Source organism: Perca fluviatilis, chromosome 13, assembly GCF_010015445.1.
Source record: "Perca fluviatilis chromosome 13, GENO_Pfluv_1.0, whole genome shotgun sequence".
In the NCBI taxonomy this organism is placed as follows: Eukaryota; Metazoa; Chordata; class Actinopteri; order Perciformes; family Percidae; genus Perca; species Perca fluviatilis.
Genome location: NC_053124.1, coordinates 15,186,442 through 15,214,240, shown reverse-complemented (window position 1 = coordinate 15,214,240; position 27,799 = coordinate 15,186,442). Strand labels below are relative to the sequence as shown.

The 27,799-nt window shown below is 38.8% G+C and overlaps 3 protein-coding genes and 1 non-coding gene across 4 annotated transcripts; 2 read left to right on the top strand and 2 right to left on the bottom strand.

Annotated features, from left to right (window-relative positions):
• Positions 1–1,045, top strand: gngt1 (guanine nucleotide binding protein (G protein), gamma transducing activity polypeptide 1). The gene is made up of 3 exons (XM_039820395.1): positions 1–129; positions 263–361; positions 598–1,045. Exons 2-3 carry the CDS (start codon positions 266–268, stop codon positions 721–723), a joined length of 222 nt encoding a protein of 73 aa, XP_039676329.1. The 5' UTR covers positions 1–129; positions 263–265; the 3' UTR covers positions 724–1,045.
• Positions 1,046–2,003: 958 nt separating this feature from the next.
• Positions 2,004–20,530, top strand: zgc:85777 (uncharacterized protein LOC405871 homolog). Its single transcript, XM_039820393.1, is given in 10 exon segments — positions 2,004–2,237; positions 8,026–8,146; positions 14,433–14,562; positions 16,087–16,193; positions 16,591–16,758; positions 17,078–17,251; positions 17,737–17,898; positions 19,189–19,236; positions 19,239–19,338; positions 19,920–20,530. Coding segments are annotated over 10 exon segments (1,302 nt in total). The 5' UTR covers positions 2,004–2,036; the 3' UTR covers positions 20,011–20,530.
• bet1 (Bet1 golgi vesicular membrane trafficking protein) lies at positions 20,481–22,678 on the bottom strand. Its single transcript, XM_039820394.1, has 4 exons — positions 22,493–22,678; positions 22,165–22,271; positions 21,842–21,898; positions 20,481–21,210 (listed from the first exon to the last, which is right to left on the bottom strand). The coding sequence occupies exons 1-4, from the start codon at positions 22,509–22,511 to the stop codon at positions 21,055–21,057; spliced, it is 339 nt and encodes a 112-aa protein (XP_039676328.1). The 5' UTR covers positions 22,512–22,678; the 3' UTR covers positions 20,481–21,054.
• Positions 22,679–24,492: 1,814 nt separating this feature from the next.
• trnae-uuc lies at positions 24,493–24,564 on the bottom strand. The gene has a single exon. It is a non-coding gene; the product is annotated as a tRNA-Glu (tRNA).
• Positions 24,565–27,799: the final 3,235 nt, after the last annotated feature.

The window sequence follows — 27,799 nt, the reverse complement described above, 5'->3', positions numbered from 1 at the left end:
GGGCCTTGTTTTAATCAGATTAGCGGATTAGGATTGTTTATGCACTTACTTTATAACCCAGATTGAGGGAGAGGAGAGGGATTCTTCAGCAGGATTTCAGGGGTGTAGGACTGCACCCTTTAAGCAACCGTAAGTACATTTCTATTCTTTCAGTTGAGTTTTGTGGAGTGTAATTTACAATCCTTTGAGATTATTTTATCTGTCATATGAAGAGGCAATGACGATTTAGCAAAAAATGGTGAATGTTTCCTTTTTTTAACAGAGAATGCCTGTTATCAACATAGATGACCTGACGGACAAGGACAAGGCTTTGATGGAGTTAAACCAAAAAAAACTTGAAGTGAAACTTGAGAGGTGGTTGGTAAGTTTCTTTGCACGGAAGTGATGAATATGTCAGTGTCTTTATTGTTTTCAAAGGTACCAATGAATAAATTAGGTTTCAAACTTTTCTCCTTGACAAGCAAAACATAATAATTGTCAACCTGTTAGAATGTAATTGTATAAAGTACCCTTAATGCTACCAGGAGCAGCATTTAGAACTGAAAAAAACATTTCTGGATAAGACTGTCTCCCAACACCTTTGTCTGATCACTATAGACATCTAAATGCTGTGAGGAAATCAAGGACTATATTCAGGCTCGAGAGGAAGAAGACACCCTCGTCAAAGGCATTTCAGAGGAGAAGAACCCCTTCAAGGAGAAAGGTGGCTGTGTCATCTGCTAGACTCGACCTGAGGAGCTCTTCATATCTCAGATTAGCACCCAAGGACATTCTCCCTCTCCACATAAAATGGAGTTGCAGACTAGGGGACATACAGTAATAAAGAAAAAAATATTCACAAGTATCTATGTAAACAATTCCCCATCTTCTGGACAGATTTGTAGCCTTATAATCTTTTTCTTTGAAATGATTCATAAATAAGAGTTGTATTTGGCGAGGGTTGTATGCTTCTGTCTCATACGGTGTATATGGTCTGAGCAAATGGGCCCATGTTCTATTTCATACACAGAAGCAACTGCCATTAAATGTGCTTGTTTATAACTCAGCCTGTCTCCATTATTTACTGTGTTTCAGGTTATAGACAGAGTAAAGAAACAGATAGATCTTCATAACTCAGTTGGCTTTAAAGTTTACACAACATATTCTCAAATACCTTTAGGAGATCATTAACATTTTGTAGCATGATTAAATGACCATAATGTACAAGTTGTAGTAGGTCTTGTCTTCATATTTCTTTCCTGGAATAGAAGAAAATGTAGGCAGGTAATGACTCGCAAATACATTTACTGTTATTTTACGGATTTATGTAACTTTTTTCTTTTTTTTACTGTGGGACAGAGTCCGTACCTTTTCTGTTATTTTTTAGATTTATTTCTTAGAGTGTAGGCTGCATTACATTTTTTTAATAAAGGGGCAAACACGTGCAAATCTACTGGTTGTTTTTAACCGTTTCCCCTCATGACCTTTTCAAATAAAGCATGATTTGTGACCCTTTGTCACACATTGCATGAGTCAGGACCATCAGAGTGATTTCCCTTCACACATTGTTTCATTCAATTGATAAAGGATTCAATCAGTGATTTTTAGAAGTCTAAAGAGGTAAATATATCCAGTATTTCACAATAAAATAGCAAAGATTAGGGAAAAGAAAACAAATATGTAATTTTGTGCCAAGGAAGTAGGCCTATGTTGTGTTTTCCACTTCTTTCCTATTCTACCTACCCCACTCATTAATCTTGTGACCAGTGGGTTGGTGGGCCTATGTCCTAGAGCAGTGGGTCCCAATACCTAGGGGTCACAAGATATTGTTTCTGTACTTTTGTTGTGGAGGCTTTTTGGAAAACTATGGGTTACCCATTTTCTATTTGTTTATTGGTGGTATTTCCCCAAATGACGGAATCCGACGGAAAGTCAGACACTACCAACATTTCAATTTCCCACTGGAGTTAATATTTTATCCCAGAATTCCCAAAGAGGGTTATAAATTGCAGTCGCAGCATGCGCATGCGCGCGCACACAAGCGGTTGTCAACAGAGATGGCGCTGCGCGAAGGAGCTCTCCGTTTTAATCTGCTAGTCAACAGTCGTCATTTTTACAAATTTATCTCATTTATTGGTGTCCGGTCGGTGTCTGACAAGGTGTCATCTAAACCCGTAACGTCAGGTGACCCAGAGACCGCGGGTGACCATTTAATCTACTCACAAGAACACTTTGCATTAAAGGAGTCCCTCAGAAAGGTAACATTAAGCTAACGTAGCAAGCTATGACGTTACCATGCAAACAAGGCAACATTTTGCTTTGTTTAGCAGGTGACAGGTGGATATTGAAATACCCGTATGTGTTGCTAGAAGGCAGCAGTGTTATTCCGCTTAATGTAACTGTAAGAAGCAGCGGAAAGGCCGTATAATAAAAGTGGGTGAGAGGTCACTTTGCTAGCTTGTTATATAGTTCCCCTTGACTGGACTGTGTTGATGTCTGCAGAAGCTGCTCTGTATTACGGCCTAGCAGCTTCACCAATAAGCCAATAAACATATCACCAAATTGGAACATTGTTTTGACGTTGCTACTTCTGTTGAAAAGCTGTATGTTTACATCCTCAAATGACTGCACAAGCCTAACGGAGCCAATGTAGTTTAGCCAAAGCAGATATAATGTTTGTTTGTTTGTTAGTATCAAACAAATATTTGGCACTGAATCATATGTTCCGTCTCCCTCATTGAAGAGCCAAAGATCTTTAGTTGCACATTTGAAAACTGGTCATTGACTTTCAAAATAATTTAGGAATTTCAGTATTTTCCTGAAATTGCAAAAGCCTTGAAATATTCATGTGTAGAGATGTTACAAAATTGGGATGGCTATTTAATTTGAATGTGTGACTTTTTATTTAGTATTTACTCTAATTTCTCCAGTATTATAGTACATTTTGTGAATTGGGTTAAGCCTGCAGACTATTTGCTCTTCACTTGAGCAATGGTTGGTTTCAAAGACAGAAATATGCCCTCTTTTTCCCAGGTTCCTCCACTTAAAAAACGTTTCTGCTAGTTATCTGACATGCAGGGCTGTTACTTTTGAAAAGCTAAATATCAGCAGTTGCAAATTATGGTAGTCAATTTTAAAAGCAACCATTAGTAATCAGCATGACTCATTTATGATACATTACAAGACAGACATTGGAGACAGAGACTGCAAAACTAACAACAAGTGCCTAATTTAAGGCAGGGAGCGAAGCTGTTGCGGTAAATGGGGGGAAGCATGTTGTGTGACTAAACCTTCAAAAGAATGCCAGGAGGTTGAAAATAAACGAGCACTGGGAATAATGGGAAGGATGAAAATGTGAAAAGGAAATGCAGAACAATATAATTGCAGTGCAGGAAAAGGAAATTGAGGCAGCATGGTTTATTAAAAGAAATCACTGTAGGATAATATGTGTTTATAGATGGTATACACATAGGGTTATAGGAAATCCTTTAGTGACTGTCCAAGGTCAGATGTTCATAGTGCCAATGTTTCCACTACCAATTTTATGTTTGTGGTGGTGGGGGGGACAGTTAGACTCTTGTATATTTGTGTGTGTTACATAGTGTGGTGCTCAGACTCCAGTCTCCCACAAACTGTGAGTGTTTGTGTGTGTGTGTGAGTGAGAGAGTGTGTGTGAGCGAGGTCGTTTTCTGTCATTAATGAGGACAAGAAGCCAAAAGAGATTTCCTCAGCACTTCTAGGAAGAGGCTCCTCATGTACAGGCTCCCACGGTTTCAGACTGGGATCCCCCCCCCCCCAACTCTACAAAGCCATTGTAGGCAGAACAACACTGCTGGCCAGTGGGCTGTACTTTATCAACAAATTACCTTTTTTATATTTGCGCCCTGCGAAATTGGCGGCTGTTTGAAATCAACTAAATGAAGGCTTTTTATATAACTTTTCTCTTTAATAAATATTAATATATAAATATTAATATTTGTGACACAACTAGGGATCAACCAATACTGGTTTTCCAGGGCCGATACCGATACTGATTATTAGTAGTTAATGAAACCGATAACCGATATTTGGAACCGATATGCATTCACAGTGAAAATGAAAATCTTTAAGTCAAAATTAAGATTTTGGAATGTTACAAACTCCAACACAAAACTTTGTTTAAATGCTTTAAGCAATTATTTAATACATCTGAAACTTTCGACATGACTCAGTGGTGAGTGAAACAGAAGCAGAAGGACAGACAGAGAGCTGTAGCGGAGCCAAAGTAGTGCACTTTTTAATGAATTAACTTTATCGGTTATCAGGCAAATAAAACGTGGATACAGATAATCTGCAAACTGCCAAGAAACGGCCCGATAATCTCCTATCCCTAGACACAACTACCTAAAACGCTGTTTTTGTCACTGCATTTTAAGTTGGGGTGGGACAAATATATCATGATAAAATAATTCTTAGGCCTAGCTATTTACGGCTTTCTGCTAGTTCAACCTTTTGGTAGTTTATGACTGTTGTCATGTTGCTGTGAGGGAGAGACTGTACGTGTGGTACCATCTTTTCATCTCTGCTATAAAACTCTGAAACTGTCAACACTTTAAAATGCAGTGATTTGATACACTGTAAGTTGGAGTCCTGCTTTAGGAGTCTGGTTTCTTCTTCATTTACATATTTGTGGTGTAGACTGACTGACTGACTGACTGACTGACTGTCACTGACTGCGTGAATTGCCTGCTTGGTTATACCGCAGTTATTATTGGCAATAGGGGTGAAGGATTTGCATCTATAGTCTTGTATCGTGTTATATATATGATGTTATAATCATGATTTTTGTTGTAATAGAGTCAACTTTTTAATATATTTAACTTTGAAACAACTTATACATAAAAAACAAAAAATTGATGTGAATGAGCGTTGCCAATCTAGTCAATTAATGACCTGAAAATATATGTAAGAATATAGACTTCATTCTGAATTCCAGACCTTGGCAGCCCAGCTACTAACAGCCATTTTTGCAAATAATTTGCAAAACTGGCTGTTTTGAGAAAATATAAATATAATACAGCCAGAGAAATGAACTTAATATTTCAAAGGGATGGAAATGGTATAGCAAAATGTCTAACAAACAAATAATGTGATACAAGTCAATACACATTAACACAACCATTTGGGCTGGCCCAGACTTAATGAAGTGTGCCAGGGGTAAAACACTCTAGACTGGACATTTTGTAAGATTTTGATGAGTGCAATGTTCTGACCCTGTCCTGCTACTTGGGTAATGTGAAATTGTTCTGGTGTGCAACACAAATAGTCCACACTAGAGATTTAGGGTCACTCCTTGGTGACCTTTTTGCTTCCCTTTCCATCAGCTAATCAACCCTCCCTTTCCCTCCTCAGGATTTGAACTTTGAACATAGATGGGTGTTATTGCAGGTTAAAGGTGACAAGTACCTGCCTTTTTTACAGCTCGGTCTTGTGTTTGTCGTTAGCCTGATTTTCAAACATTCAGGGCTAGGCCTGTGAAAATAGTGTCTGTTTTCTGTTTGAAGCGGTATAAAAATGATGTCCATGTTTTCTGTCTGCCTCGTTGTTAGATATTTCTCAGCCAGTGAGGTTTTTTTTGGCTGGTCAAAAAATGGTTGGCTGGTTTGGGTTTGTGTGTTTTGGAAGGATCCTTTTCTCCTTCCAACACACTTTTTTGCAGTACTGGAAAAATTCCTGTGAATTCTTCTTCAGCACTTTGTTGTTTTTTTTAGTTTGAATGGTAAAACACAGGCCTAGTCATCATTGCTGGTTGTGCTTTCGCTCTCAAGCAAAGATTCAACGATAGCTTCATGAAAGAATAATTAAATAGCATTTATTTTTCACACACATGGTTTATTGGCTGAGGCTTGAATTTGATGTTCCGATTTCTGTTAGATACCTCTTTAGTTTTAATCATTACTTTTCATGGGCTTTACCCACCCTTTACAGCATATTTTACTGAGCAGAGAAACACATTTATAGAGCAGATTGGCATGGGTCTGTTGAGACCATTGCCCATTAGAAATGTTTATGCATTAAAGTGAACAACACCAGAAGCAAAGCTGTTGTAGTTGTTTATATAAATTTGGCTTACAAGTCCAAATCCATTTGTTGGAGGATATTTTAGTATGGATTGAAAAGCATCCAGCTAGAAACAGACAAGGAAAGTCACAGCTCATACATTTTTATTTTATATATTTATTTGTTAATTTATTTGGTTGAAATGGCAGGTACAACACTTATTTTGCAGAAACTGTTGTTGATGTCCGGTGCACTAACATTTCCTGTTGACAAAGCCTGCTGTGTAAGGTAGAATTGTTTAAAGAATTGGCAACTAAATACCACATGGACTGTAATCCACATCTATAGCCTATTCTCTGTGAGTTCCCGCAAAAATAGCACTGTATGAGCGTTTCACTAGATTCGTAAGTGCTTCTCCAGATGTTGACCACTTCCAGGTGCTCGAAATGAGCCCCTGCATCAAGGTTCACTCATTCCAAAGTCTATTACAAAGCTAGGTTGCAACCCTTACTACCTGCAGGCATTTTTGGCCATAACTCACAAAACCAAGGCAATATTCGTTCCTTATGAATTCGTTATTGAATTTTTATTTAGTTCCAATACGAGTGAGCACAAAACTGGTACATTTGGAGATATTAATATAAGTTATTAAAATCATATTCTGTATCAGCTAGTTAAAGGTGCAGCAGGTAAGACTTATAAAACAAAATGTCTCTCATATTTACTGAAACTGACCCTATGTTCAAGTAGAACTACATGAAGCAGAAAAAAAGGCTCCTCTGGCACCACTTACAGCCTGTAGTGCGATTTGCAAATCTCCACTGCTCCCTGTTCAGATGCACCAGAGACCGTTTTGGGAGGGACTGAGAAGTAAGTTGTCGATGTTCAAATTTTTTGGCTAAGTCCTGGATCTTCCCAATCCTACCTACGGTGCCTTTAACGACATCAACATTGTGCTGTATACAGTGAAAAGTATTCCTTAACTGCAAAGTTTTCTTCCCTCGCCCCCACACTTTTAAAGCATATAATAAAGTCATCCTTCATCTTCAGGCAGTTGTATATCACAGGCTTTGTGGCTGAATAAGTGGAGTGGCTGCTAACCCAGAGGGAAACTGGGTTTCAGAACCAAACTTTATTTTTGCATGCTGTTCTAAATATTACTTTAGAGGTTTCCTGCCAAGAATTAAATGGTGGAGGAAACAGTTAGTCATTATTTTATTGGTTGAATGCAAAGTTGTGGAATATCAGCACAATATTGGCTACCAGCGGTTTTAGTATAAAAGTATCCGTGCCATCCCTCAAAAAACCCAAATCCCCAAACCCTCAGTGTAATTTGCACTGTAAGTTGTATTGGGCAACTTACCCGTTTTGTGTTACCAACATTGTCACTGAATTCTGTTACAAGTTGGTTTTAAGCACCATTTTTGTGCCCCAAAATGACACAGTTTGGGATTGAGGCCAAACCCATGCCATTGTTTTATAAGCCTGCATCTTGTCATTTTCTATGTCACTAGCCAAGCTTCGGTTATCAGTACGGGACTGATAGGAACTAGCATGTCATGCATACTGTCACTGTATTGTCATCATTATAGATTCACCGCGCGGTACTCTTTCCAGCCTGCTCTCTATTCATTGATATGTAATACCTTATCTCGCTGTCTGCTAGAGATAGATTACATAGACTTAAGTAGAGATGTGCACTGCACAGCAGGGAACCAATGTATGTATTACAGTCATTGTATGTGTTTTTTTTTCTCTCATAATGTAATGTAATGAAATCCTTTTGATGTTAGTTGTGACACAGGAGATAGATTAGCAGGGCTGTCATTTGTTGTTAGAATCATTGTTTTAAATCTGTACATGTTCGCACAGAAACATGCAAACATATGCACAAAATGCTTGAAAAACACCAGAAAAAATTATAACATTATTTCATGCACATTATAAGAAGTACACACACATAACATAACATATCATATCATATCTCTTCCCTTTTGTGGGCTCTAGATCATCGACCAGGAGATCAACCCACACGTGGATCAGTGGGAAGCAGAAGGGAAGTTTCCAGCCCATAAAATCTTCAAGATCTTAGGAAGTGCTGGTTTTCTAGGAGTCAGCAAACCAGTCGGTAAGAGTGTTCGGTTATCTTTTCCTTTGAGAGGATCATTTAAAAACCAACAAACACACGTTTGGGTGATGATTCGGTCGGTTATTAGACAAAGACAAAGAACCTGTTGTTTTCGGAGTCTGGCATGACATTGCCCACAGGAATGAAAGTTGGTGTTTGTTTGGCCACCTGTATCTTTGTCAGGTCTGTAATCAACTAACCGTGTATGCTGGGATAGTTTCCAGCCCCTGAGACTCTGAAAAGGAATTTAGGATTTACTAAATGTGAATGTTTTTTTGTTTTTTTTATCTGAGATCAATGACATTTTTATGAAAAATTAATGTTTTAATTAATCTAGTGGTTTTTTTGTGCATAATCTGGAGCAGAGTGATTAGGTAAAAGGTCTGTTTGATTTAGAGACCCAGAAGCCTTTTTTTTTATTTTGGAGGAGGCTTGATTTCATGGAAAGAATCTAAGGAGATAATAGGACTGGCAGAAAATGATAACAGCCATCATAGCAAGGTGCCAAACTTAGTGCACCTTTTGTGCTGTTGGAAACAAAAAGCCATTTTGCCTCATTGTTTCTCACTGAGAATGTTCATTTTAACAAGTTGACTCCATTTGTATTCTTGGGCACTTTAGTTGGTAATTCATACAATTATGACGACTCATCTGTGCATCCACATGATTTATGTTTTTGGGACGTGCTGTTTCTTTTGCCATTCCGAAAGTCCCATAATAAATCTGTAACATATCTGTTACTTAAAAAGCCCTTTCTTTTAAGGATACCATTTTTTAATACAAGAATACACATGACTAACAGTCACGTCAGAATCATTATTTAAGTTGTGGGAAGAATTTGTGTGAAGGGAATCAAAATGTGTTCTGACTGACCATCCTCGCTTCAAGGCATTTCTTTTTCACAGCTGAAGTTTCTCTCTGTTTGAAAGCCGTACATTACAGTTGGTCTGGTTTAGAAATGGTCCCACTGTGATGATGGCTGCTAAACTATATCCCATTTCCAGATGTGTACCCAGCTGTGTCACTGCTGGGCTTCAGGAGGGAGCGGAATAAGTACTGCACAGTACAGGACCACGAAATAGTTGCGGTTGTGATGTGTAACTTCGTTCTGAATGTAAGAATAGATTTGTGGAAAGTGTTTGACAATCAACAGCAGAGATCTAAAGTTTCTCAGTTATACCACATTCAGGTATTCCCACAGTAATAGATTAATTCATCTCTATTCAGTTGCCATTTTTCATCTTGGTCTTCGTCTTGCCGTGATAACAGCACTGTGGTAAAAAACAGCTGTTATGGCTGTTCTGACATTTGCTGCTGAAAGAACAAATCAGGTGAACAATGTTAGACATTGAGCTCTGTGAAGAAGATTGCACCACAGTTCTGTAGGTCAAAGAAGGGGGAGGGCGAGGGAATTAAAATGTGGTGAGGACACAAGTCTTACGCATTAGTTGGCAGGATTAGAGAGGAGGAGCGGCCCAGCAGAAGACGCACTGTATTATCAGGTGGTAGATTACGTTGGTTAAGTATATAAAAACAACTGTCAGGGTTGGCATGTTTCCGTAAGCAATTTTAATCATATACTGTACATCATATACTTGCAGTACAGTATATAGTCACTGATTCTAGTCTTAAGTCTTAAAATAATTATGTTTTAGTCAACAAAAGCTAATGGACAAATATTGTATTTTCTTCAAAAAGACTGTTGCTCAGTTACCATAATGTGTAATCTGGCTCCTTCTGATAATTCTTGCTGTGTTTGGCTTACTTTTTTTTGTAATAATATTAGGAATAACCAAAGTTGTCTTGGTATTATATGTCGTTAGAAAAGTGTGCAGTTGGTGTAGCTCCAACTAGACGTGTTTTTGCTGCAGTGCTGACTAATGAAGCAGACTCAAAGAATTCTGCACTCGCTTAATTGATTCAGAGGCTCGGATTACAGGAATGGCAATGGGGATTTAGGAGTCTGTTCAATGGAGAAATAATTCATCAGGTGGAAAGTCAAAGCCAAATACAACGCAAAACACTCTCATAGTCATGTAATAAAACATCTGCAAATATGGTGACATTTTGTAATCTACTCACAATATAAATAACCTTGTTTAAAAAATGATCCAGAATCAAGTGAAATTGTCTTGATGTGCGCAATCTACCTTAATCTGTCTTGTTTCAAGTTACAGACGTTCAATTCTAGAAAGGCTAAACTGCATGGGGAAGTGTAATGATCTCATCTCATAGTTAGAGCTGGGATAACATTTTCAAATGATTCATTGTTTTATGGAAAATAACTCTAACATTTAAGACTAAATGATTTGTTATGATATGGTTTTAATTTATCAATAAAAATTTAAAAGTGCCATGTTGTACAAGTCAGGAGGTAAAACAAATCTTAAGTGGCGCTCTCGTGGCTTAGGGCCTAAAAAGCCGACTGTTGCATGTCATTGCCCATCTCTGCCTGATGTCCTGTCATCTCTCTACTATCTTATAAAGGCATAACGTGGGGCGGCCTCTAGCTCACCCAGTAAGAGCGTGCGTCCCATGTAGGCGGAGTCCTTTGCAGCGGCGCGGGTTCGAATCTGACCTGCTGCCCTTTGCTGCGTGTCATCCCCCATCTCTCTCCCCCTTTCCTGTCTATCCACTGTCACTGTTTAATAAAGGGAAAAAGACGCCCAAAAATTATCTTAAAAAAATAAAGGCATAACATGTCCCAGAAAAGAAAGAAATAAAACAAATCTGAGAGTCTGCCCAACAAGTGAACTCAAATGTGATTCAGGCCTATTTTTGAATTCCTGTTTCTACGCATTAACTTAAGCCCCTCCATGGGCATTGATGACTTAAAAAACAGGAAAACGGAGCACTGGGCAAGAAAGTTAATGCTCCTGTTTACATGGTTTGTAGCTATACAGCAGGTTCCTTTTATTTAATCCACTGACAAGAACACTCAGCACTTATTTTCCACTCTTTTTCCATGTACACGGAAAGGCATTATTACCTTCAGAACATGAGAGAACAGGAAGTTAACCTAAGAGAGCCACGTTGAGGGTATGACGGGGATGACCCTTGGCTCCCTGCCTGTTTTCCTCTGCTCTGAGGAAGAGGTATCTGCAGTTCACACCATGGCAATGGCCTTTTGTCTCCTGCCTGACAGATAGAACCTGGTGTCCTCCACATTTTACCCTTTTAACTGAATATTTTTGCTACAAATGTTTAGGTGAATAACCTCTTGCAGAGCCTTATGTGTCCAGGCTGTTTCCTTTCTCACAATTTCTACTTTGGTAATACTATAATAATGTAATACATGCATTACAATGGCTTGTCTTTCTATTCAGAAACGTTACTTTTCGGATTTGATTGTAGATGACACTGTAATGGTGATACATGCATTCTGAAGTTGAGTAATAGTGCGGTCACACCTATGTCACTTGTAGTAATTGTTACACAATTGTCATGGATCTGAGCTTATGATTGATACACTGGCCATGTTGCCATTCTCCTGGGAGAAGTGGTTTTATCATCAGGTCACTCGTGTTGCTGTGCAAATAGAATATAAAACTTTGTTACTCTCTTTTTTTCTTTGCCATTGCCAGTATCTGCTGGTGCTGCACCTTTTAAATGATCTCAATCTCTATCCTTTTCATATGTGCTTCATAGGAGAACCTACACTGAGCAACAGCTGGTGTTCAGAAGAAACGTGTAGGATTGACATTTGTGACAGACTTTTGTTTGTTTTTTCTTCTGCTTGCTTGTTCAGCCAGAAGGCCTGCAGTGGAATAAACCTCGGTGCTTCCCTTCATCCACATTATCCACCGCAGGGTTTCCAGTGCTCAGAGACTTATCGCTGCACAGCTGCACCTGCTTCCTCTTATTTTTGGCTCCCCCACTCCCTTGTTTGCTTGTCCCACTATATCTCCCTCTTCCTATGTCCCCATTTATTTTGTACTGTTTTCTTTTTCTCCTCGTTCTCTCTGACAGTCTGCCAGACTGTGCTTTACTTTATTCGATAACTAGTCTGACAGGTGACATTAAACCACTTTGCTAGATTTGCAGGCCTCCATGTGGCAGAGTATTTGTCCGATATCTTAACACTGCGTGAGCACAACCAGTCCTTGCGGTCCTCAAATCAGCTGGTTTTAGAAGTCCCAAGGTCAAATTATAAACGGTGGGGTGATCGGGCTTTTGCAGTTGCTGCCCCGAGACTCTGGAACAAGTTACCCCCTGAAATTCGGACGACTACAGATGTAGCACTTTTTATGTCTAGACTTAAAACTTATCTGTTTAGAAAGGCTTTTAATACATAGTAGTGGTGTGACAATTTCCCTCTCCTATTTTCTATATAACCTTTTCTGATTTTATTGTTTCTATATGTCATTCTTTTTATTGTATGATATGTTATATGATGTGTGTTTTAGTCTTGGTTTCTGATGTGAAGCACTTTGGATACCTGTTGGTTACTGTAAAGTGCTATATAAATAAATGTTGATTGATTGATTGATTGATTGATTGATTGATTGATTGAAATTCACACATAATTGTATAATTCATTGTTAGTCAGTGCTAGTTTCCATCCTCCAGTGGCTGGCATTACTATATTAATTCATGGGAAAACTGAGCACCTGTGGGTTTCTGTTGTAGTTTAGTTTCCTTGTTTTACGTCTCATGTTTCTGTCTTGTCTATGTTTCATGCTTAGTTTCCTGTTTTATTTTGTAGTCCCTCTGTTTCTCCCTCATGTCTTGTTTTACTTCCCGCCTTGTGTTTTTCCCGCCTGTGTGATTGTTTGCCCCGCCCTGATGTCTTTCACCTGTTTCCCAGCCCTTGTGTCACTTGTCCCTCATTTCACCCTCGTTTAGTTGTGTATTTAGTCTGTGTGCTTTCTGCATCTGTTGTTGGTTTGTCCTCATCCGTCTTGAGTCTTGTGTGTTAGTTCCTTCCAGTGTAAGCTATATTTTCGTGTTCTTGGATTTCCCCCGTTCCTTCCGTGTTCCTTGGTTTTTCTTTTATTTGGACATTACCAGCTTGCATGTTTTGTAAGTTGTCTTTGTGTTATCATTAAATGGTTATTTTTTTCCTGCTGCTTCCTCCTCACCTTCCTGCACTTCGGTCCAAGCCTCAACTCTGATTTTAAAAATACTCCGTCTTGTTACATTTTGCTGACTAGATGTTATCATTGAGATATTTGTCCTAAAGAATTAACTGTGAATTAACATTTGCTAGACCAGCATGGGATGATGATGTTCAGTTTTCGGTACTGCAGAGAGCCATTTGTTTTCATAATTTTCATAAAAAGCCTCTTTGCTGATGCCCATACATGTCCCACATTCACAACAATAAGAAGTAAAGAGAAAATACATTCAAAAGGGCAGGGTGTCTGCAGATACAGACACCACCACACACTTCTAGTGGGTCATAAGTGATGATTTAGAGGGATTACTTTTGTCTATACATTGTTTTTAAGAAAAATCCTACAAAGAATACCTTTTTAAGAGAAATGCAGTATAAAAGCCAGCTTATTCCACGAGTAGCGGACAGGAAATTATCCTTTAGCATTAAGTATATGAGTATAAAACTTATTCCTTTCATAGATGCTGCAAATGATGATTAAAGGAAAGGGAAAAGAGAGGTATCTTTAAAAGGGTAACTGACTGGTCTATAATGCACTGTTAAATGCTATTGATGACTTAAGGTCTTTGCAAATGCCTCCACTGCCAGAATGGAGGAAATAGAATCTTTTTTCTTTTTCAGTAAATTAGTTGTTTGAGAGATCAAAATCAAGTTTTATATACTAAGCAGAACACATGAGATGACACTGAGATGTCAATGACCCTTTTTTGCTCCATGCTTTTGATCTCCCAGCAGTGCTTTTTACACACAATTACAGGTAGCGCAATTAATGATAACATCCTGTAATTAATTTGAGTGCATGCTCCAGTGCCAACACATCAGTTGAGAATATTATACCAGTGTGTATGAGTGCCTACAGAAACATGTTAGGCAGTGACTTGATCAGAAAGACAAGAGAAAAGATAAAGGGAAGGGAGACAAGGAAGGTGGGTGCAGAGCTAGTTTAAGGTGACTAATGCACAGTAGCGATGGGGTATATTTATCCAGAGTGACATTCGTACGCCATTCTTTCTTCCTCTTTCAGCGGAGTAGCAAAGGTCCACATCTATTATCAAATGTGCATAAATAAGGAAAAAAGAATCTGAACACAAAACCCACACACAGTACAGTGAACTGTCAGCCTTGAACTGTCAGCAGAAGCTAAAGGGGTGTGTGTTTTGTCCTATGCAGAGTATGGAGGCTTGGGCCTTGACTTCACCTACAGCGTAGCTGTTGCAGAGGAGCTGGGCAACATCCGCTGTGGAGGCATCCCCATGGCCATCGGTGTACAGAGTGACATGGCTACTCCTGCACTGGCCAGGTACAATCCCACTAACAATGATATTGATACATGTGCTGAGATTTGTCATAGGGGAAAGGTTTGCAGCGTAGTATTACATCCCCAAATCCATTGTTTTCACTGTTCCCTTAAAGAAACTCTGTTTGTTTTGGAGACATGTCTTTATGTAAATGTGCATTGTTGCTTGCTGCCATACTCTCTCTCCACCTCTGTCTTTTCTTATCAAAAGGACAACTAATCAGCGACTCAGGCATCAATGTCTGTTTTGTCTTTTTTTCCTTTTTACGCCACTTGTGTAAGAGCTGGAGTACATTTTCAAACATTTATCCTACATGGGTGTTTCATTTTGAGATGATAAATGTTGCTTGAATTGCAAACAACTGTCACCCTGTTTACCCTGCAGATAATTATGTTGTCCAAACAAACAATGGACATTTTTCAGACATTTTCTTCATTATGTGGTCTAATGTGCAATGGTTACGTCAACAGCTGCACTTGTTAACAAGTCGTGAGTTGCACTGATTGCACACTTAGTGATGCAGATAGAATCCATTTTATTCTGGTACAAACACTATAACCCAATCCATAGGCATACTGCTTCTGAGCACTGCTAAATAAATCTACACATTTCTACAAGGTGTCCTCACTTGGGGTTATCAACAAGTTATGACAGCGATATATACTGAAGGCAGAGGATTTTACAGTGAATCAATGAATTGCTTATTAACAGGTTCTGCAGCACCATCTGTTCAGCTGCGATGCTACTCTGTCAGCCCAGTGGCTGCAGAGTATTATGAACAATTAAAACTGAAGTCCACTGCCGCACAAACTAGGATCATCCCAGGTACTTTTTACTGCATCGTGTGTAAAAGATATTTTTCTTTAATGTTGGCTAACTTCTACATATTGCAGATGTAGATACAGTGTACCTGTAACAACAAGTCATGCATATTACCCCTTTGTTTAATCTGTTATGGTCCAGGCCCTTTTTTAACAGTATCTTAGTGGTGATATTATAGTTTTGCTAAAAAATACAGCCTATTGTGCAGCCCTTTTTCAGAAGTTACACTCTTTAAGGGTATGTGTATTCATATATTTGGTAATTGTTTGGCTCACCCATGTATGGCCTTGGCTTGTTGTTTGATATCATCCTGCTGTAAAACAGCTGTTGCTACAAGATTTCAGTGAAACAGACAGTTTGGAGTCTCGGGAGCTTAATTAGGGGATCTACACTAGCTTGCAGTGAGGTCTAAGTGCTAAGAGAGCAGCCAAAATACCATGGAGCTTCAGGGTAAGACTCCCTCCTCTGTCCCATTGGAACTGTAATTGCCTTAAACATGGCAGTGTTGTTTCACACAACTTTTATTAGAGAGGTGCCTGACAATCCTCTTCGTCGATCTACTTTGTTTAGAAGTATGGTCTTTTGGATATTAGTTTATAGGAAATCAACAAGGGGTGCTCTTGGCTTCCCCTTAGTGTCAAGGGGTAACTTCTAATTAATAGTTACTAATATGTTTTCATTGCTACGTATTTGTGTGTCTGCAGGTTTGGTTCAGCTGAGTTAAAGAAAGAGTTCCTCCTTCCCTCCATCATGGGGGACAAAGTAGCCTGCCTCGGAGTTAGTGAAGTCGGAGCCGGATCTGATGTCTCAAGTATGTCTCACTTTCATCTTCTGGTCATTTATTATCATAATTTCCTTTTTAGCTCCTGAAGGACCATTTTAAAGGAACTCATGCTACAGAAATGATTGAGGAGCCAGAAATACAGAAGTTTTAGAATCAATTTGGCACTGATATTCTCTCTGGAGAGAAGGAGGGCCTGCTGAATATAGGCCATCAGATTTCACCACTTTTTTCTGGATTAGTATGCATGATCTTTTACACTTAGAGTAATACACCAGCTTCAGCTTTTCATTTAAGGGCCACCATTTTATTTCTAGGATTATTCATCTATTGAAACTTTTCATTTAACTTTCTGTCCTTACACTCATTTTCCCAATGTTCTCTCTCCCTCCATCCATGTACACACTCCACCACATCTTTAATTCAGGTATCAAGACAAAGGCAGTAAGGGAAGGGGATGAATATGTGATCAACGGGGGAAAGATGTGGACCACCAGCGGTACCCAGGCTGACTGGATCTGTCTTCTCGCAAACACCAGTGACGGGCCCCCACACAGAAACAAATCCCTCTTCTGTTTGCCGATGAACCTACCAGGTAGGAGTCAGTTATTTGTGGGATGATTTTTTTGGACAAAAAACATTTAAGCTGTAAATTAATCATTGTAAATGACATTCATCATCTGGGATTCATACATCAAATTCACAAATACAAAGCCCTCAAATTTAAGAGTCTGTGTTTTTCAGTTCTACCTAAAACAAAAGAATTACTGCAATATTCTCACATGATTTACCCTAAAACACCCTCTCTACACAATGTCCGTATCCGTTCTATCGGAAGGATTTATTATTATTAGTCTGCCTGTGCCGAGATGCATTATGACATTTATTTCTGTTTCCTGTCCTTACCATTGTAGGAGTACACGTCGCCCGCAAGATTGATAAACTGGGTATGTGGTCATCAGACACAGCTGAACTGTTCTTCGATGACGTCCGTGTGCCCTGCAAGAACATCATCGGCCAGGAAGGCATGGGCTTCACCTATCAGATGCTTCAGTTCCAGGAAGAGAGGCTCTGGGCAGTGGCCAATAGTGAGTGAGCCTTTCTGACAGTTCTTCATCTCTCCCTCTCCCCTATTATCTTGCATAGTTTTATTCACTCTCCCCTTTGTTTTTCACCACAGCTCATCTGCCTCCCACAGATCTAACTGTAAATTGCACAGTTTGTTGTATTAGTGGATCATTACAGTTTCCAAGAATTGGGGAGTTCAGGTCACACAGTTCAAGCCATTAATCTTCTGTAAAGGAGCTGTTTGCTTTTGATTCTGAGTAACAAGTGTGCATCAATATCTTTCTTGGGGGAACTGGTGAGAAACTGTTCTAGGGGAAGTTCAACTTTTACGCGCTATTACTGAATCTGAAATGGATGCGTCTGGCCTGGTAAACCTTTGTGCATCATGTCATCAATCAGAGACACAAATGACAAACACATACTGTACATGCACGCAGTGCAGGTGGAAGCAGCAGTAGTAGTAATAAGGTCACATCTCTCCATGTCTCTATCTTGACACCTCCAGTCTTGACCATGATGGACAACATCATTCAGGAGACCATCCAGTACACACGGCAGAGGAAGATCTTCAAGCAGCCTGTCCTCTACCACCAGTCGGTTCACTTCAGGTTGGCTGAGCTGCAGACGGAGGTCGAGCTGCTCCGCTCCCTCCTCTACCGAGCTACAGGTGCGGTCGCTTTATATACAGACATAACAAAAAAAAGTGAAAGATTAATAGTATACGATAGATGTAAGAGGGTGCGGTTTGTATTATCACAGCACTTGGGTTATTGGTTTATTTCACTTCCAGATTTTGCATATCCAAAATATTTTTAAAACCCAGGCCTGGATTAGAAACATTCATGCTTGATTTGCATGCAGCTGTCATTGTGGCACTTAATACCATAGATAAGCCTAAGGCTTCAGTAACGAAGGCCACAGTTGACTCAGTCCTAAAAGAATGATGTGAATGCCAAACTAGCCTTGAGTGGGTAATTTGTACATGTACAATGCAGCAGGTTGGTTCAAAAGATAGAGGGAATAGTGCCGGCTGGAGAATAATGTGGTAGCTTAACTATTAAGTAGAGATAAGTTAACAGTGAACAACAGTATGGTCGGCTGGCTATAGACAGAACAGTAATTGCTTGCTACTAGATTGCTAAAGCAAAAATAATTTCCTGGATGAGTTGCCTGAAACTGATTAACACCATGTTTTGTCTGGAGTTAAATTATACCCTACTTGTACATTGTTTTTTTTAAGATATACACAGGCATCAAGAGCTATGCTAACATTGTCTTTTCCCATGTAATTCTATTAATTGTTACTGTGACTGTGAATCTAGATTTCCTTCTCAAAGAACAAACTTTCAACTTTCTTTTAAAGTTAAGCAGAACAATTTGGGATTGACTGTCTTACTCAAGAACACTTATGTTTGGACAGGAGGAGCCGGGGTTAAAACGATTAAAGGCCGACTTCCTCTACCAAACTACTGTTGGTTCTGTGTGTACTGGCATAACTTCAAAACTCACAGCCAGCTTGGCCACCTGAAAAACTGGCACATACCCAGCTTCTCCAAAATACATCCCAAGTGCTTTACGCTGCAGTGTTCATGATATGAATATGTGGGTGCATCGTGGTGGGCGGGCGTTCAAGGTCTTGTGATTTTTCTCGTGTTAGTAACAACATCAGTGGCAAGCAGCTTTGAATGAATCTAGCGGCTCTGATTTGTTAGCCCAGAAACAGATCAAAGCTTTTGCATCTGTTTGGCACTGGTACATAGAAAGCACACACATGCACACTGAAACAGGAAAAATCGTGCAGGAACGAGGAACATGTGTGAAAGAGGCATTGATCAGCCACCAGTGACCCTGAAACTGAGCCACGTTTGTTTGTTGTCCTAATTTTCCTCTGTACATGGCCATTTTTCACTCACCCGTGCTTGTGCCACTACTTGTATTCTTCCTTTTTTTTCTGCAGCATTGTACATTAAAGGCAATGATGTCACCAGGCTGGCATCCATGGCCAAATTAAAGGGGGCCGCTTGGCCAGGGAAGTGGGTGACAGCTGTCTCCAGTTTTGGGGAGGAATGGGCTTCACCAGTGACGTTCTGGTCAGCAGATTTTACAGGTGAGGCTGGTCAGAAAAAAAAATTAACTGAAATAAGTCTTTTGTTCAGTGATCTGGTTTTAAAACTCTTTCCTGTTTTCTCTATCACATGGATTTCTAGCACCATGATTTTTAATTATTTTCACACCTGTGCACTTTGTTCATCTCATCTGAAAAAAATATCTGACTGCAAAACCATGACGTCACCGCACAAGTCACTAACACAGGTTGCTAGCCAACTATGGTTATAATAGACTGCCAACTATGCTTTTGTGAGGGTATACTGTTTCTATGGTAAGAGCAACCTCTCCAGTTAGCAGGAGATTGATAGAGCTCATGGTCAATGTATTTTTACAAGGAATTTAAACCAGATTGTTAGGCTCAGATTGATTTATGGCTTTTTTTTTTATTTTACTCTGTGCTGACATTTACTGATGGGGCAAATGATGCCGCTAAACAAGGGGTCCAGGATGTGCAGTGTCACTTTCAGTGAGGGGGGTGGGGAGTCATTGCTGCAATTATTTAAGTGAATCAGATGTTGAAGAAAATTAAATGATTTTTTTCAGAAAAAAAAGTTTGTATTTACTGTGTCCATTTTACAGAGATTCCAGGTTAATGTCAATTGGTGCAGGGGCTGATGAGGTCATGCTGGGAATCATCTGCAAGTACATGGACACACTGCCCAAGAACTGATATCAACACCTGACCCAGGGACTGATCTGCTGCTGCTCCACTGCTGATAATGTGCTAATCATTTACAATGAATTGCTAAACACAGATCACCTAAGTGCAGTTCTGATATCAAAATTGACATGCAATGCATTATTGTTATGCCTTTGATTGTTTAAACTATAATTTGTGTTCTGAAAGAAACTCAAGACACAGAATTATAAATCTCCTGTGTTCTTGTTTTTCATGACATTACAAATGTGAACAGCCAAATGTAATTATGTAATTTGTTCATTTAAACATCCTTTGAAGACTAAATCTATTTTTTTAGAATAGACTTAATAGGCAAAATATTGTGCACAAAAATGAATGTTGTGTAAAATAAAGTGTGCCAATTGTGTCACTGACAAATTTATAAAATCATTTCAACTACTAGTTCAATTTTTTTTAATAGCACATTCTCTGTACGTAGCACACTTAAACACACTGGTCAATTTAGACATAACATTTGTTTATTTACAATAAAAATATTTTTTACAATGAAGATGAACAATTAACACTTAATTCTGTATGGATGCAATTGCTGTAATATAGCCATTCTTGCCCGTACACTTGATAATTCTATAACTTAATCACTCAACACAACTGGGACTATCGACACATTTGCCATTTCACTTTATCATACAATGTGCCTGCGAGTGCATTAAAGTTTTTGACACAGTATCTTCTACAGTTCTTACATGTTATGTCTCATCTTTCCATCCAGGTATATTGGGCTGCTATCAAGTACATGTATATACTGACAGTGTCTACTTCAGATATACATACATGATTCCTACTTCACATGGTCATCAATCATCCATGAAATGGAATCAGTAGGAGTACTTTCATGACTAAAAGTGGAGGTCATTCTGTTAAATACTCAGACATGGGCACGTATAAAGCTGAGCCAAAAACCCCTGCCTTTCCTCATCAGCATTATGTTGGTTTAGTTTTGATGTGTGAGCATGGCGCAGACTGGGGATAAAGATGTGGAATCAAGAGGCCAAGTCCAACAGGGTCCTCTTATCACCTCAGCTTGATGAACCAGTACAGGACAAAGAAGACAAACAGGCAGAAGAGCAGCATGTAGCACAGCAGTTTGGTCTGACTGCCTCTGGACAGCTGCTTGACTCTGCCTATGGTGGCACCAAGCAGGCCCCCTGTTGAGTCAAAGTCTGAGTCCTAGTGTTGGAAAGAGGGATGAAAAGTTTAAAGTCCAGGCAGGCCAGCAAACAAACTAACATGTAGATCCTAGAAAACATTACTGTATCTGACAGTGGTGGAACGTAACAAATGCATTTACTCAAATACTGTGCTTGAGTACAATGGTGAGCCACTATTTAATACTTCGACTCCACTACATTTCAGAGGGAAATATTTTTACGCCACTTTTATTTATATTTATGATTATCATTGTATCATTAATATAACCATATCATATTCATATATATATATATATATATATATATATATATATATATATATATATATATATATATATATATCCTAAAATATGATTGATTAAACTACCCTTAAGTATATAGTAGTTAAAAGTAGCTCCCTCCCCACCAGCTGCAACATTAAAATGCTGCGTCCAGGTTAATGAATCAAATAATAGCATTACACTCATAAATTAAAATTAATGTTTTTTACTGTTTATTGCGTAAGTACATGTTGCTGCCAATACTTATGTACTTAAGTAAGATTTGAATGCAGGACATTTACTTGTAAGAAGTATTTGTTTCACGTTGTGTTATGAATCGTATTTTGTTACCGGGTTTATTAGTCCGTAAGAAAATAATATTAAACTCACCATCTCCTCCAGTACTTTATTCTGGTATTTGACTTCCGTTCCAATGTCGATAGAAAGCTGTAAATATCAACACTATGTCAATATCAGTAAGTAAAAAAACAAACAATAAAGCAATAGCTAGGCTAAGTGTACATTATTTTAAACCTATAACGTTAGTCCATACGAGAAAAAAAAAGGAAAAGATTTTCAATGAGAGATTTACATAGGATACATTTAGCTAGAACAACCACAGCTAACTATTTCAAAGTCGCCAACACAGACGTCGCTTTTTGTAGCATTCCCCAATAATAATAAAAAACATCAATAGTTAGCGAACTACTTACACTTTTCAAAGCGCTGACTTTAGATCTCAGTCCCTCCTGTAGATGTTCATTTTCCTCTTCATACACACTGTATCCACTTGCGACATAATTCCCAGTGCCTCCTTCACCTTAATGTAACGACACCGTTAGTTAGCTATTTTGTCCGTATTGTAGTAGCTAGGGTTGTATAAACTTCGGCCTGGAGTACACAACAATGCACATTCATTCACACTTTGGTAACATTATAGCATAGCTACGTTAGCTAACGTTAGCTAGCTAGCTAACTAACATTAGCAAGCAGGTAGCTACGAGTTTAAAATTAAGATATAACGTTACGTCTGTCTCTTACCTAAACCGGCGCGCCTCATCTTGAACAACTGATGGTTAACGTTAGGGGTTAGCTATGTAACGTGTAAGAAAACAAAATTCAGACAAAATAAGATAGAAATTACAGCTAACGATAATCTGGTGGTAACTGGCAAGTTTGAACACATCAGCAAACGCCACGACATCATACGGTGGCCGACGAGGACAATTATTGCCTGAAAAAGCCGTGTAGCCTAATGCAGGGATCTTCAACAGGAGGTCCGGGACCCGTAAGGGGTCGTCAGAGTCATTGCAGGGGGGCCTCCAAATTATTGTTAATTTTTGAACATTTTTAAAATGTTCCAAATTGCCAGGCTAATACCAGTTGTTCCTCCTTAACACAAAAACAGGCCCAATTATTTCAAAATATCTGAAATATATATAATAAATATAATTATCTATACAAAGTGCTGTAGTTAAAGAAGAAAACAACAGCTTTTGTTATCTTTGAAACTCAGCCCCAAAGCAACAAACAGCAATGGGTCAATCTCCCTTTGATGGGAGAAACATAATATTTTATGGAGAAAATGCTATGGTGTTCCTTTAAGACACAGACAGATTGTTTCCTTTCAGATGAATATCCTTTGTTGATTTAATAACGGGGGCTTACTGACACATCCATCTGTGCTGTGTAGGATAGAAAAGAGTTTCTCAATATTTCCAAAATCCTAGAGGTGCTGTTTAGCAGTGATTAGCTTTCCTTATCCCCACATCAATCATCCCTCACCTGGCCTTGTGCCATTATTAGAGGAGACAGCCAATATGATATAGGAGATTAAAATGACTTTCATGATGTTAATTTATTCCAATCCAATCCATTTTGAATACATACAACTTTAAGCTCCTATCTACCATAATGCATTTTAATGCACCAGCACTCATCTTTTTATGTATCACTCAAAGGCCTTGCTGCATGCATGACCTTTGCACGCGTGTCAAAGAAACAGAGGATATTGATTGAACTGTGTGCGCGTCTCAGCCTTAGTGGATCTGAGAGGATTGGATTTATGAGATGGGTCTTTAGAGTGGAGAAAGGCATTTAGACGTTTGGAAACTGGTCTTAATCCTCATTGAAACTCTGTGAATCCTGAGCACACTTAACGCGCACACTTTGGCTTGAGCGCACATATGCCTAAGCAGTCCTATGTACACAGTAAACTGTGTGTTACAGGCAGCTATATTCTTTAATTATGTAGGCTACATATTCTAGCCTAAATGTCTTTACCAGATTTGAATGTTCTGTGGTCAATGCCATCGGTTATTTTCTGCAATGAGGACAATTATATCAGACACACGATTTGGCAAAAGCTTCTCAGGGATAATCCATGTAATATCAGGGATAATTAAAGGAATAGTTCGACATTTTGGGAAATGCACTTTTTTCTTTCTTTCAGAGAGTAAATGAGAGGAATGAAACCACTCTTATGACTGTATGGTGGATATGAATAAGAAGAATTACTTTATTAATCGCTTTGGGGAAATTAGATTTTATTCTATTTTTTACTCCATTATTTACACACAGGACCCACAGGCAATTTTTGTGGAGAGATGTTAATGATGATTACAGTTAACAGTTAGGGATTCCTATAAGGGCACTTGACTATTGCTGGACTAAGTTACTGCCAACCATTGCCAGACCTTGTTTTGGTGGAACATTTGCACCCCACAAAAGAAAACACAACATCAAATACTAAATGAAGTTAGCTGTTTACTCAATATACAATAAGGTGAGCTATTTAAATGAACTGGATACATGTTTAAATGTAATATTCTCTTACCAGTGTATCGCTGTCTGTTCTTCATCGATGGCAATTATCTCCAATCAAAACTTCCCAGATAGATAGTAAATTACGTAAACATATTCTTTGAAAATCTTCTCAATCATTCGCTGGAAGGAACCAGCAGACCTGCCTTACGCAGAACGTGAGGGTCAGGATGTCAAGAAAGTGGGCTGCTATCACAACTGTTAATTCAAAACTGCAGTTCCCATACCGGGAGTCGAACCCGGGCCGCCTGGGTGAAAACCAGGAATCCTAACCGCTAGACCATATGGGAGTTGCTTACTATGCCCTCTCGTGAGTCTGTCCCAAGTGACAAAAGTCACTCTTTTAGAGTTCATTAAATTTTAAAAATAACTTGCATTTTGTTTGTTTGATCTGTACAAATATTGAAGTGTATAAACTGTAATTCTACGTAGAGATTGGTATCAATCTTCTCATCTAACTCTCTGCAAGAAAGCAAATAAGTGTTTTCCCCTAAATGTCAAACGATGATTCGTATTAGCAATACTTATTCATTTGTATTTCAACTAGCCTACTATAGAAAAAGAAATGACAGAAAAAGATAAGTGATTGCACATAGGCTAAAGCAAAAATAATGTTCCAATAAATGATCTATGATGGATCAGAATCAGGCCCGGATTGGCTAACCGGAGCACCGGGGGAATTCCTGGTGGGCCGGTCTGTTTTTGGTCATGAGGGCCGGTGGTCAATGGCACTGGGTTGAAATCATAGTTGAAATATATCATGGATGCTGTCCCTAGGTTGCCTACACTCGCAGTCCACTCTTTTCATTTATCATTTTTATTTTATTTTTCTCGCAGGCCACTCCAGAGTGCAGCGTAGTTAATGATGACGTATTTATATGTTGACTCCTCTGACGGCACCTTGCTAAAAAACAAACAAACCGTCACGTCGGCCTATGGCAGGCTACCCTTCAGTCAGAATGTTACAGTCGAGCAAAAAGAAGCTACAAAAATGGATAATAGAAAGTGCAAATGCGGCGCTGAAAAGACGAGAAAAAAAGGGAAAGCTATAAGAAGTGTTGCGGCCAGATGACCTAAACTGAGGAACGTTTTCATTAAAACCAGCCAAAGTGAAACCCCAAAATAAAGACGATGCGACGGGTAAGCTAAGCTAGTTAGGAGGACGTGCAGAATGCTAGCGGTCGCGCAAAACATAATACAACGTTGCCTGCAAACCAACGCGTATCTTGCAGCTCCTCAGCAGCAGCCACTAGTCCAGTTTGCTGCTGTAAGTGACTATGCAGAGCCAGTACCAAGCACCAGCTCCTAACTCCAGGTGGGCAGGTAGGATTGCTCATTGAGTGAATATTATAAGAACTAGAATTCATATTAATGAAGAGTGGTGTAGACCTGGCCTATATGAAAAAACGCCCTGAGATAATCAATGATGCCCGATGATTCAGCACTACATTAATGGAAATGACTTGATCTGAAAGCTTTCTAAAAAGAGGAGATTTGTGCTGAGAAATATGACAATGTTTAACATTATATTTAGTGTTATTTAACACTAAATAACAGAGCCAGAACCCAGAAGTGTGCAAGGGATAGCTGCTGTCAGTGTGGAAGGCATATGTAAGCTGTTGTGCCACAGTGTGGGAACAAGCAAACATGATCAGATTAGTTACAATATAATCACTTTCTATGCCCAAATTAGTGAACCATTATGATTTTTATCATTTAAATTAGAATAGTAAATATGTTGAAAGGGAATAGGATGAAAGTAATATGAAACATACAAAAGAGATGATGGGTCATTAGAAAGTGGAATACATTTCTTGTATTCTTTATTTCTTTTTTATTTCCTTTTCTTTTATGTTTTTATATATTTTATTTCATTTCAAGGTTTGGATATCTGTGAACACTAATTTGCACAGAAAATTGATTCTGATATTGTTGAACATTACATTGTGTTGTTGTAAAGTATACTGTTGGTAACTTTTCTAATACATCTACATTGGAAAGCAACACTTAACTGTGTTTGCACTGAATGATATTTTACAAAAATACACTGATATACTAAGGTTTTAATTATATAAAAAAAAAAAAATGAGTCCCACTCCGGCCCTGGATGAAAGTAATATGGAAGTGTATGTGCAGTGCTACTGGGATTTGGCGGTGATCGTTATTAGCTGAAAATGAGAAATGTTCATCTATCTCGGCACTGCACCTCTCACTGGATATTGCTGATGCTTAACAATATCTGGCTCAGCCTGATTAGCATAATTTCTCCAGAGAATGGAGCAATGAATGAGTCAGATGACAGAGGAGTAGAAAAACATGCTGGAGGAAAGATCAAAAGGACCATATTGTGCTTCCTACTATTAGTCTCAGGAGAAAGGATTTTGATTCCCACACTTAACATTGCTTTGAACTGCAGTTAAAAGAACTCTGCCAGCCCTTTAGTCATGCTCAAAATGTTCTAGCTTGTAAATCGTTATTATATGAGGATTTGGATCCTGAATAGATGGCCGTGTTGTTCAGAATGGACCTAAATTCTTTCATTCATTAGTATAAGGATTATAATTTGGAGTAATATAAAACTCTGATTTCTCGGTGAGGTGGAAGGCACTGGCAGTGAGAGAGGAGTATAAGTGAGAGGGAGAGGGTGGAGGGTAAACAAAAGACAATCAGCCAACTAGAGGGAACCTGTGGAGCCCCACAGTGTTCAATATTTAAGACATTATGAAATAAGTAATCACATGAGCACAAAGTAAAATATAGCCCATTTAAAAAGTAAACTATGAGAATTATCTTATAAATTGCTATAACTCAATTTGTTATTATGAAATGTTATTTCATCATTGTTATTTTCATTTCAGTTTTTATTTCATAATGCCTTTATTTCCAATGTTTTTAGTCTCACATGACAGTGGAGTTGTGCCCGCCCCCTTACCTCTCAGCCAATCCCATATGCCCTAACGACCTACCTGCAAGCCAGCTAGATCAATTTGGTTACAAGAGCCAATGAAAAAGTCTGCATGTAAAAATTAGCTAGCTGCAAAGAGCTCACAAGCCAACCCGGCTAATCAGCTGTCTAGTTAAGTAGCTAGAATGTCGCTTTGTTAACCTAGATAAAGAAGAGGCTACAGTACTGTACCTGTGCAATGTGTTTATTTCAGAATTATTTTAGCATTGTTGTTGCTCTAGCTAACAAGAGCTAGCTGGCTACATTTTAGCAACATTTGGAGACTGAGAGCACATGTGATTGGCTGAAAGATGAGGGGGCAGGTACTGGTGACAACTGCACTGTTTTCCCTTGGAAAGTGAAGTGTCATTGGAGAAATTGCCATAATGAAATAAAAACTGACCTTGGCTGATCTATAGGCTACATATTTATTTTTAAATTGTTGTATTTCAGTCAGTTGGAGTCAAATATAAAAACAAAGGCTTTGAGAAGAGGGAAAGTATGCAGGTTTGAGTACATAAGGACATAGATTGCACCACATGGCTCTAAGCTGAGAGACGCTTTTCAAACTCTTGATCAGT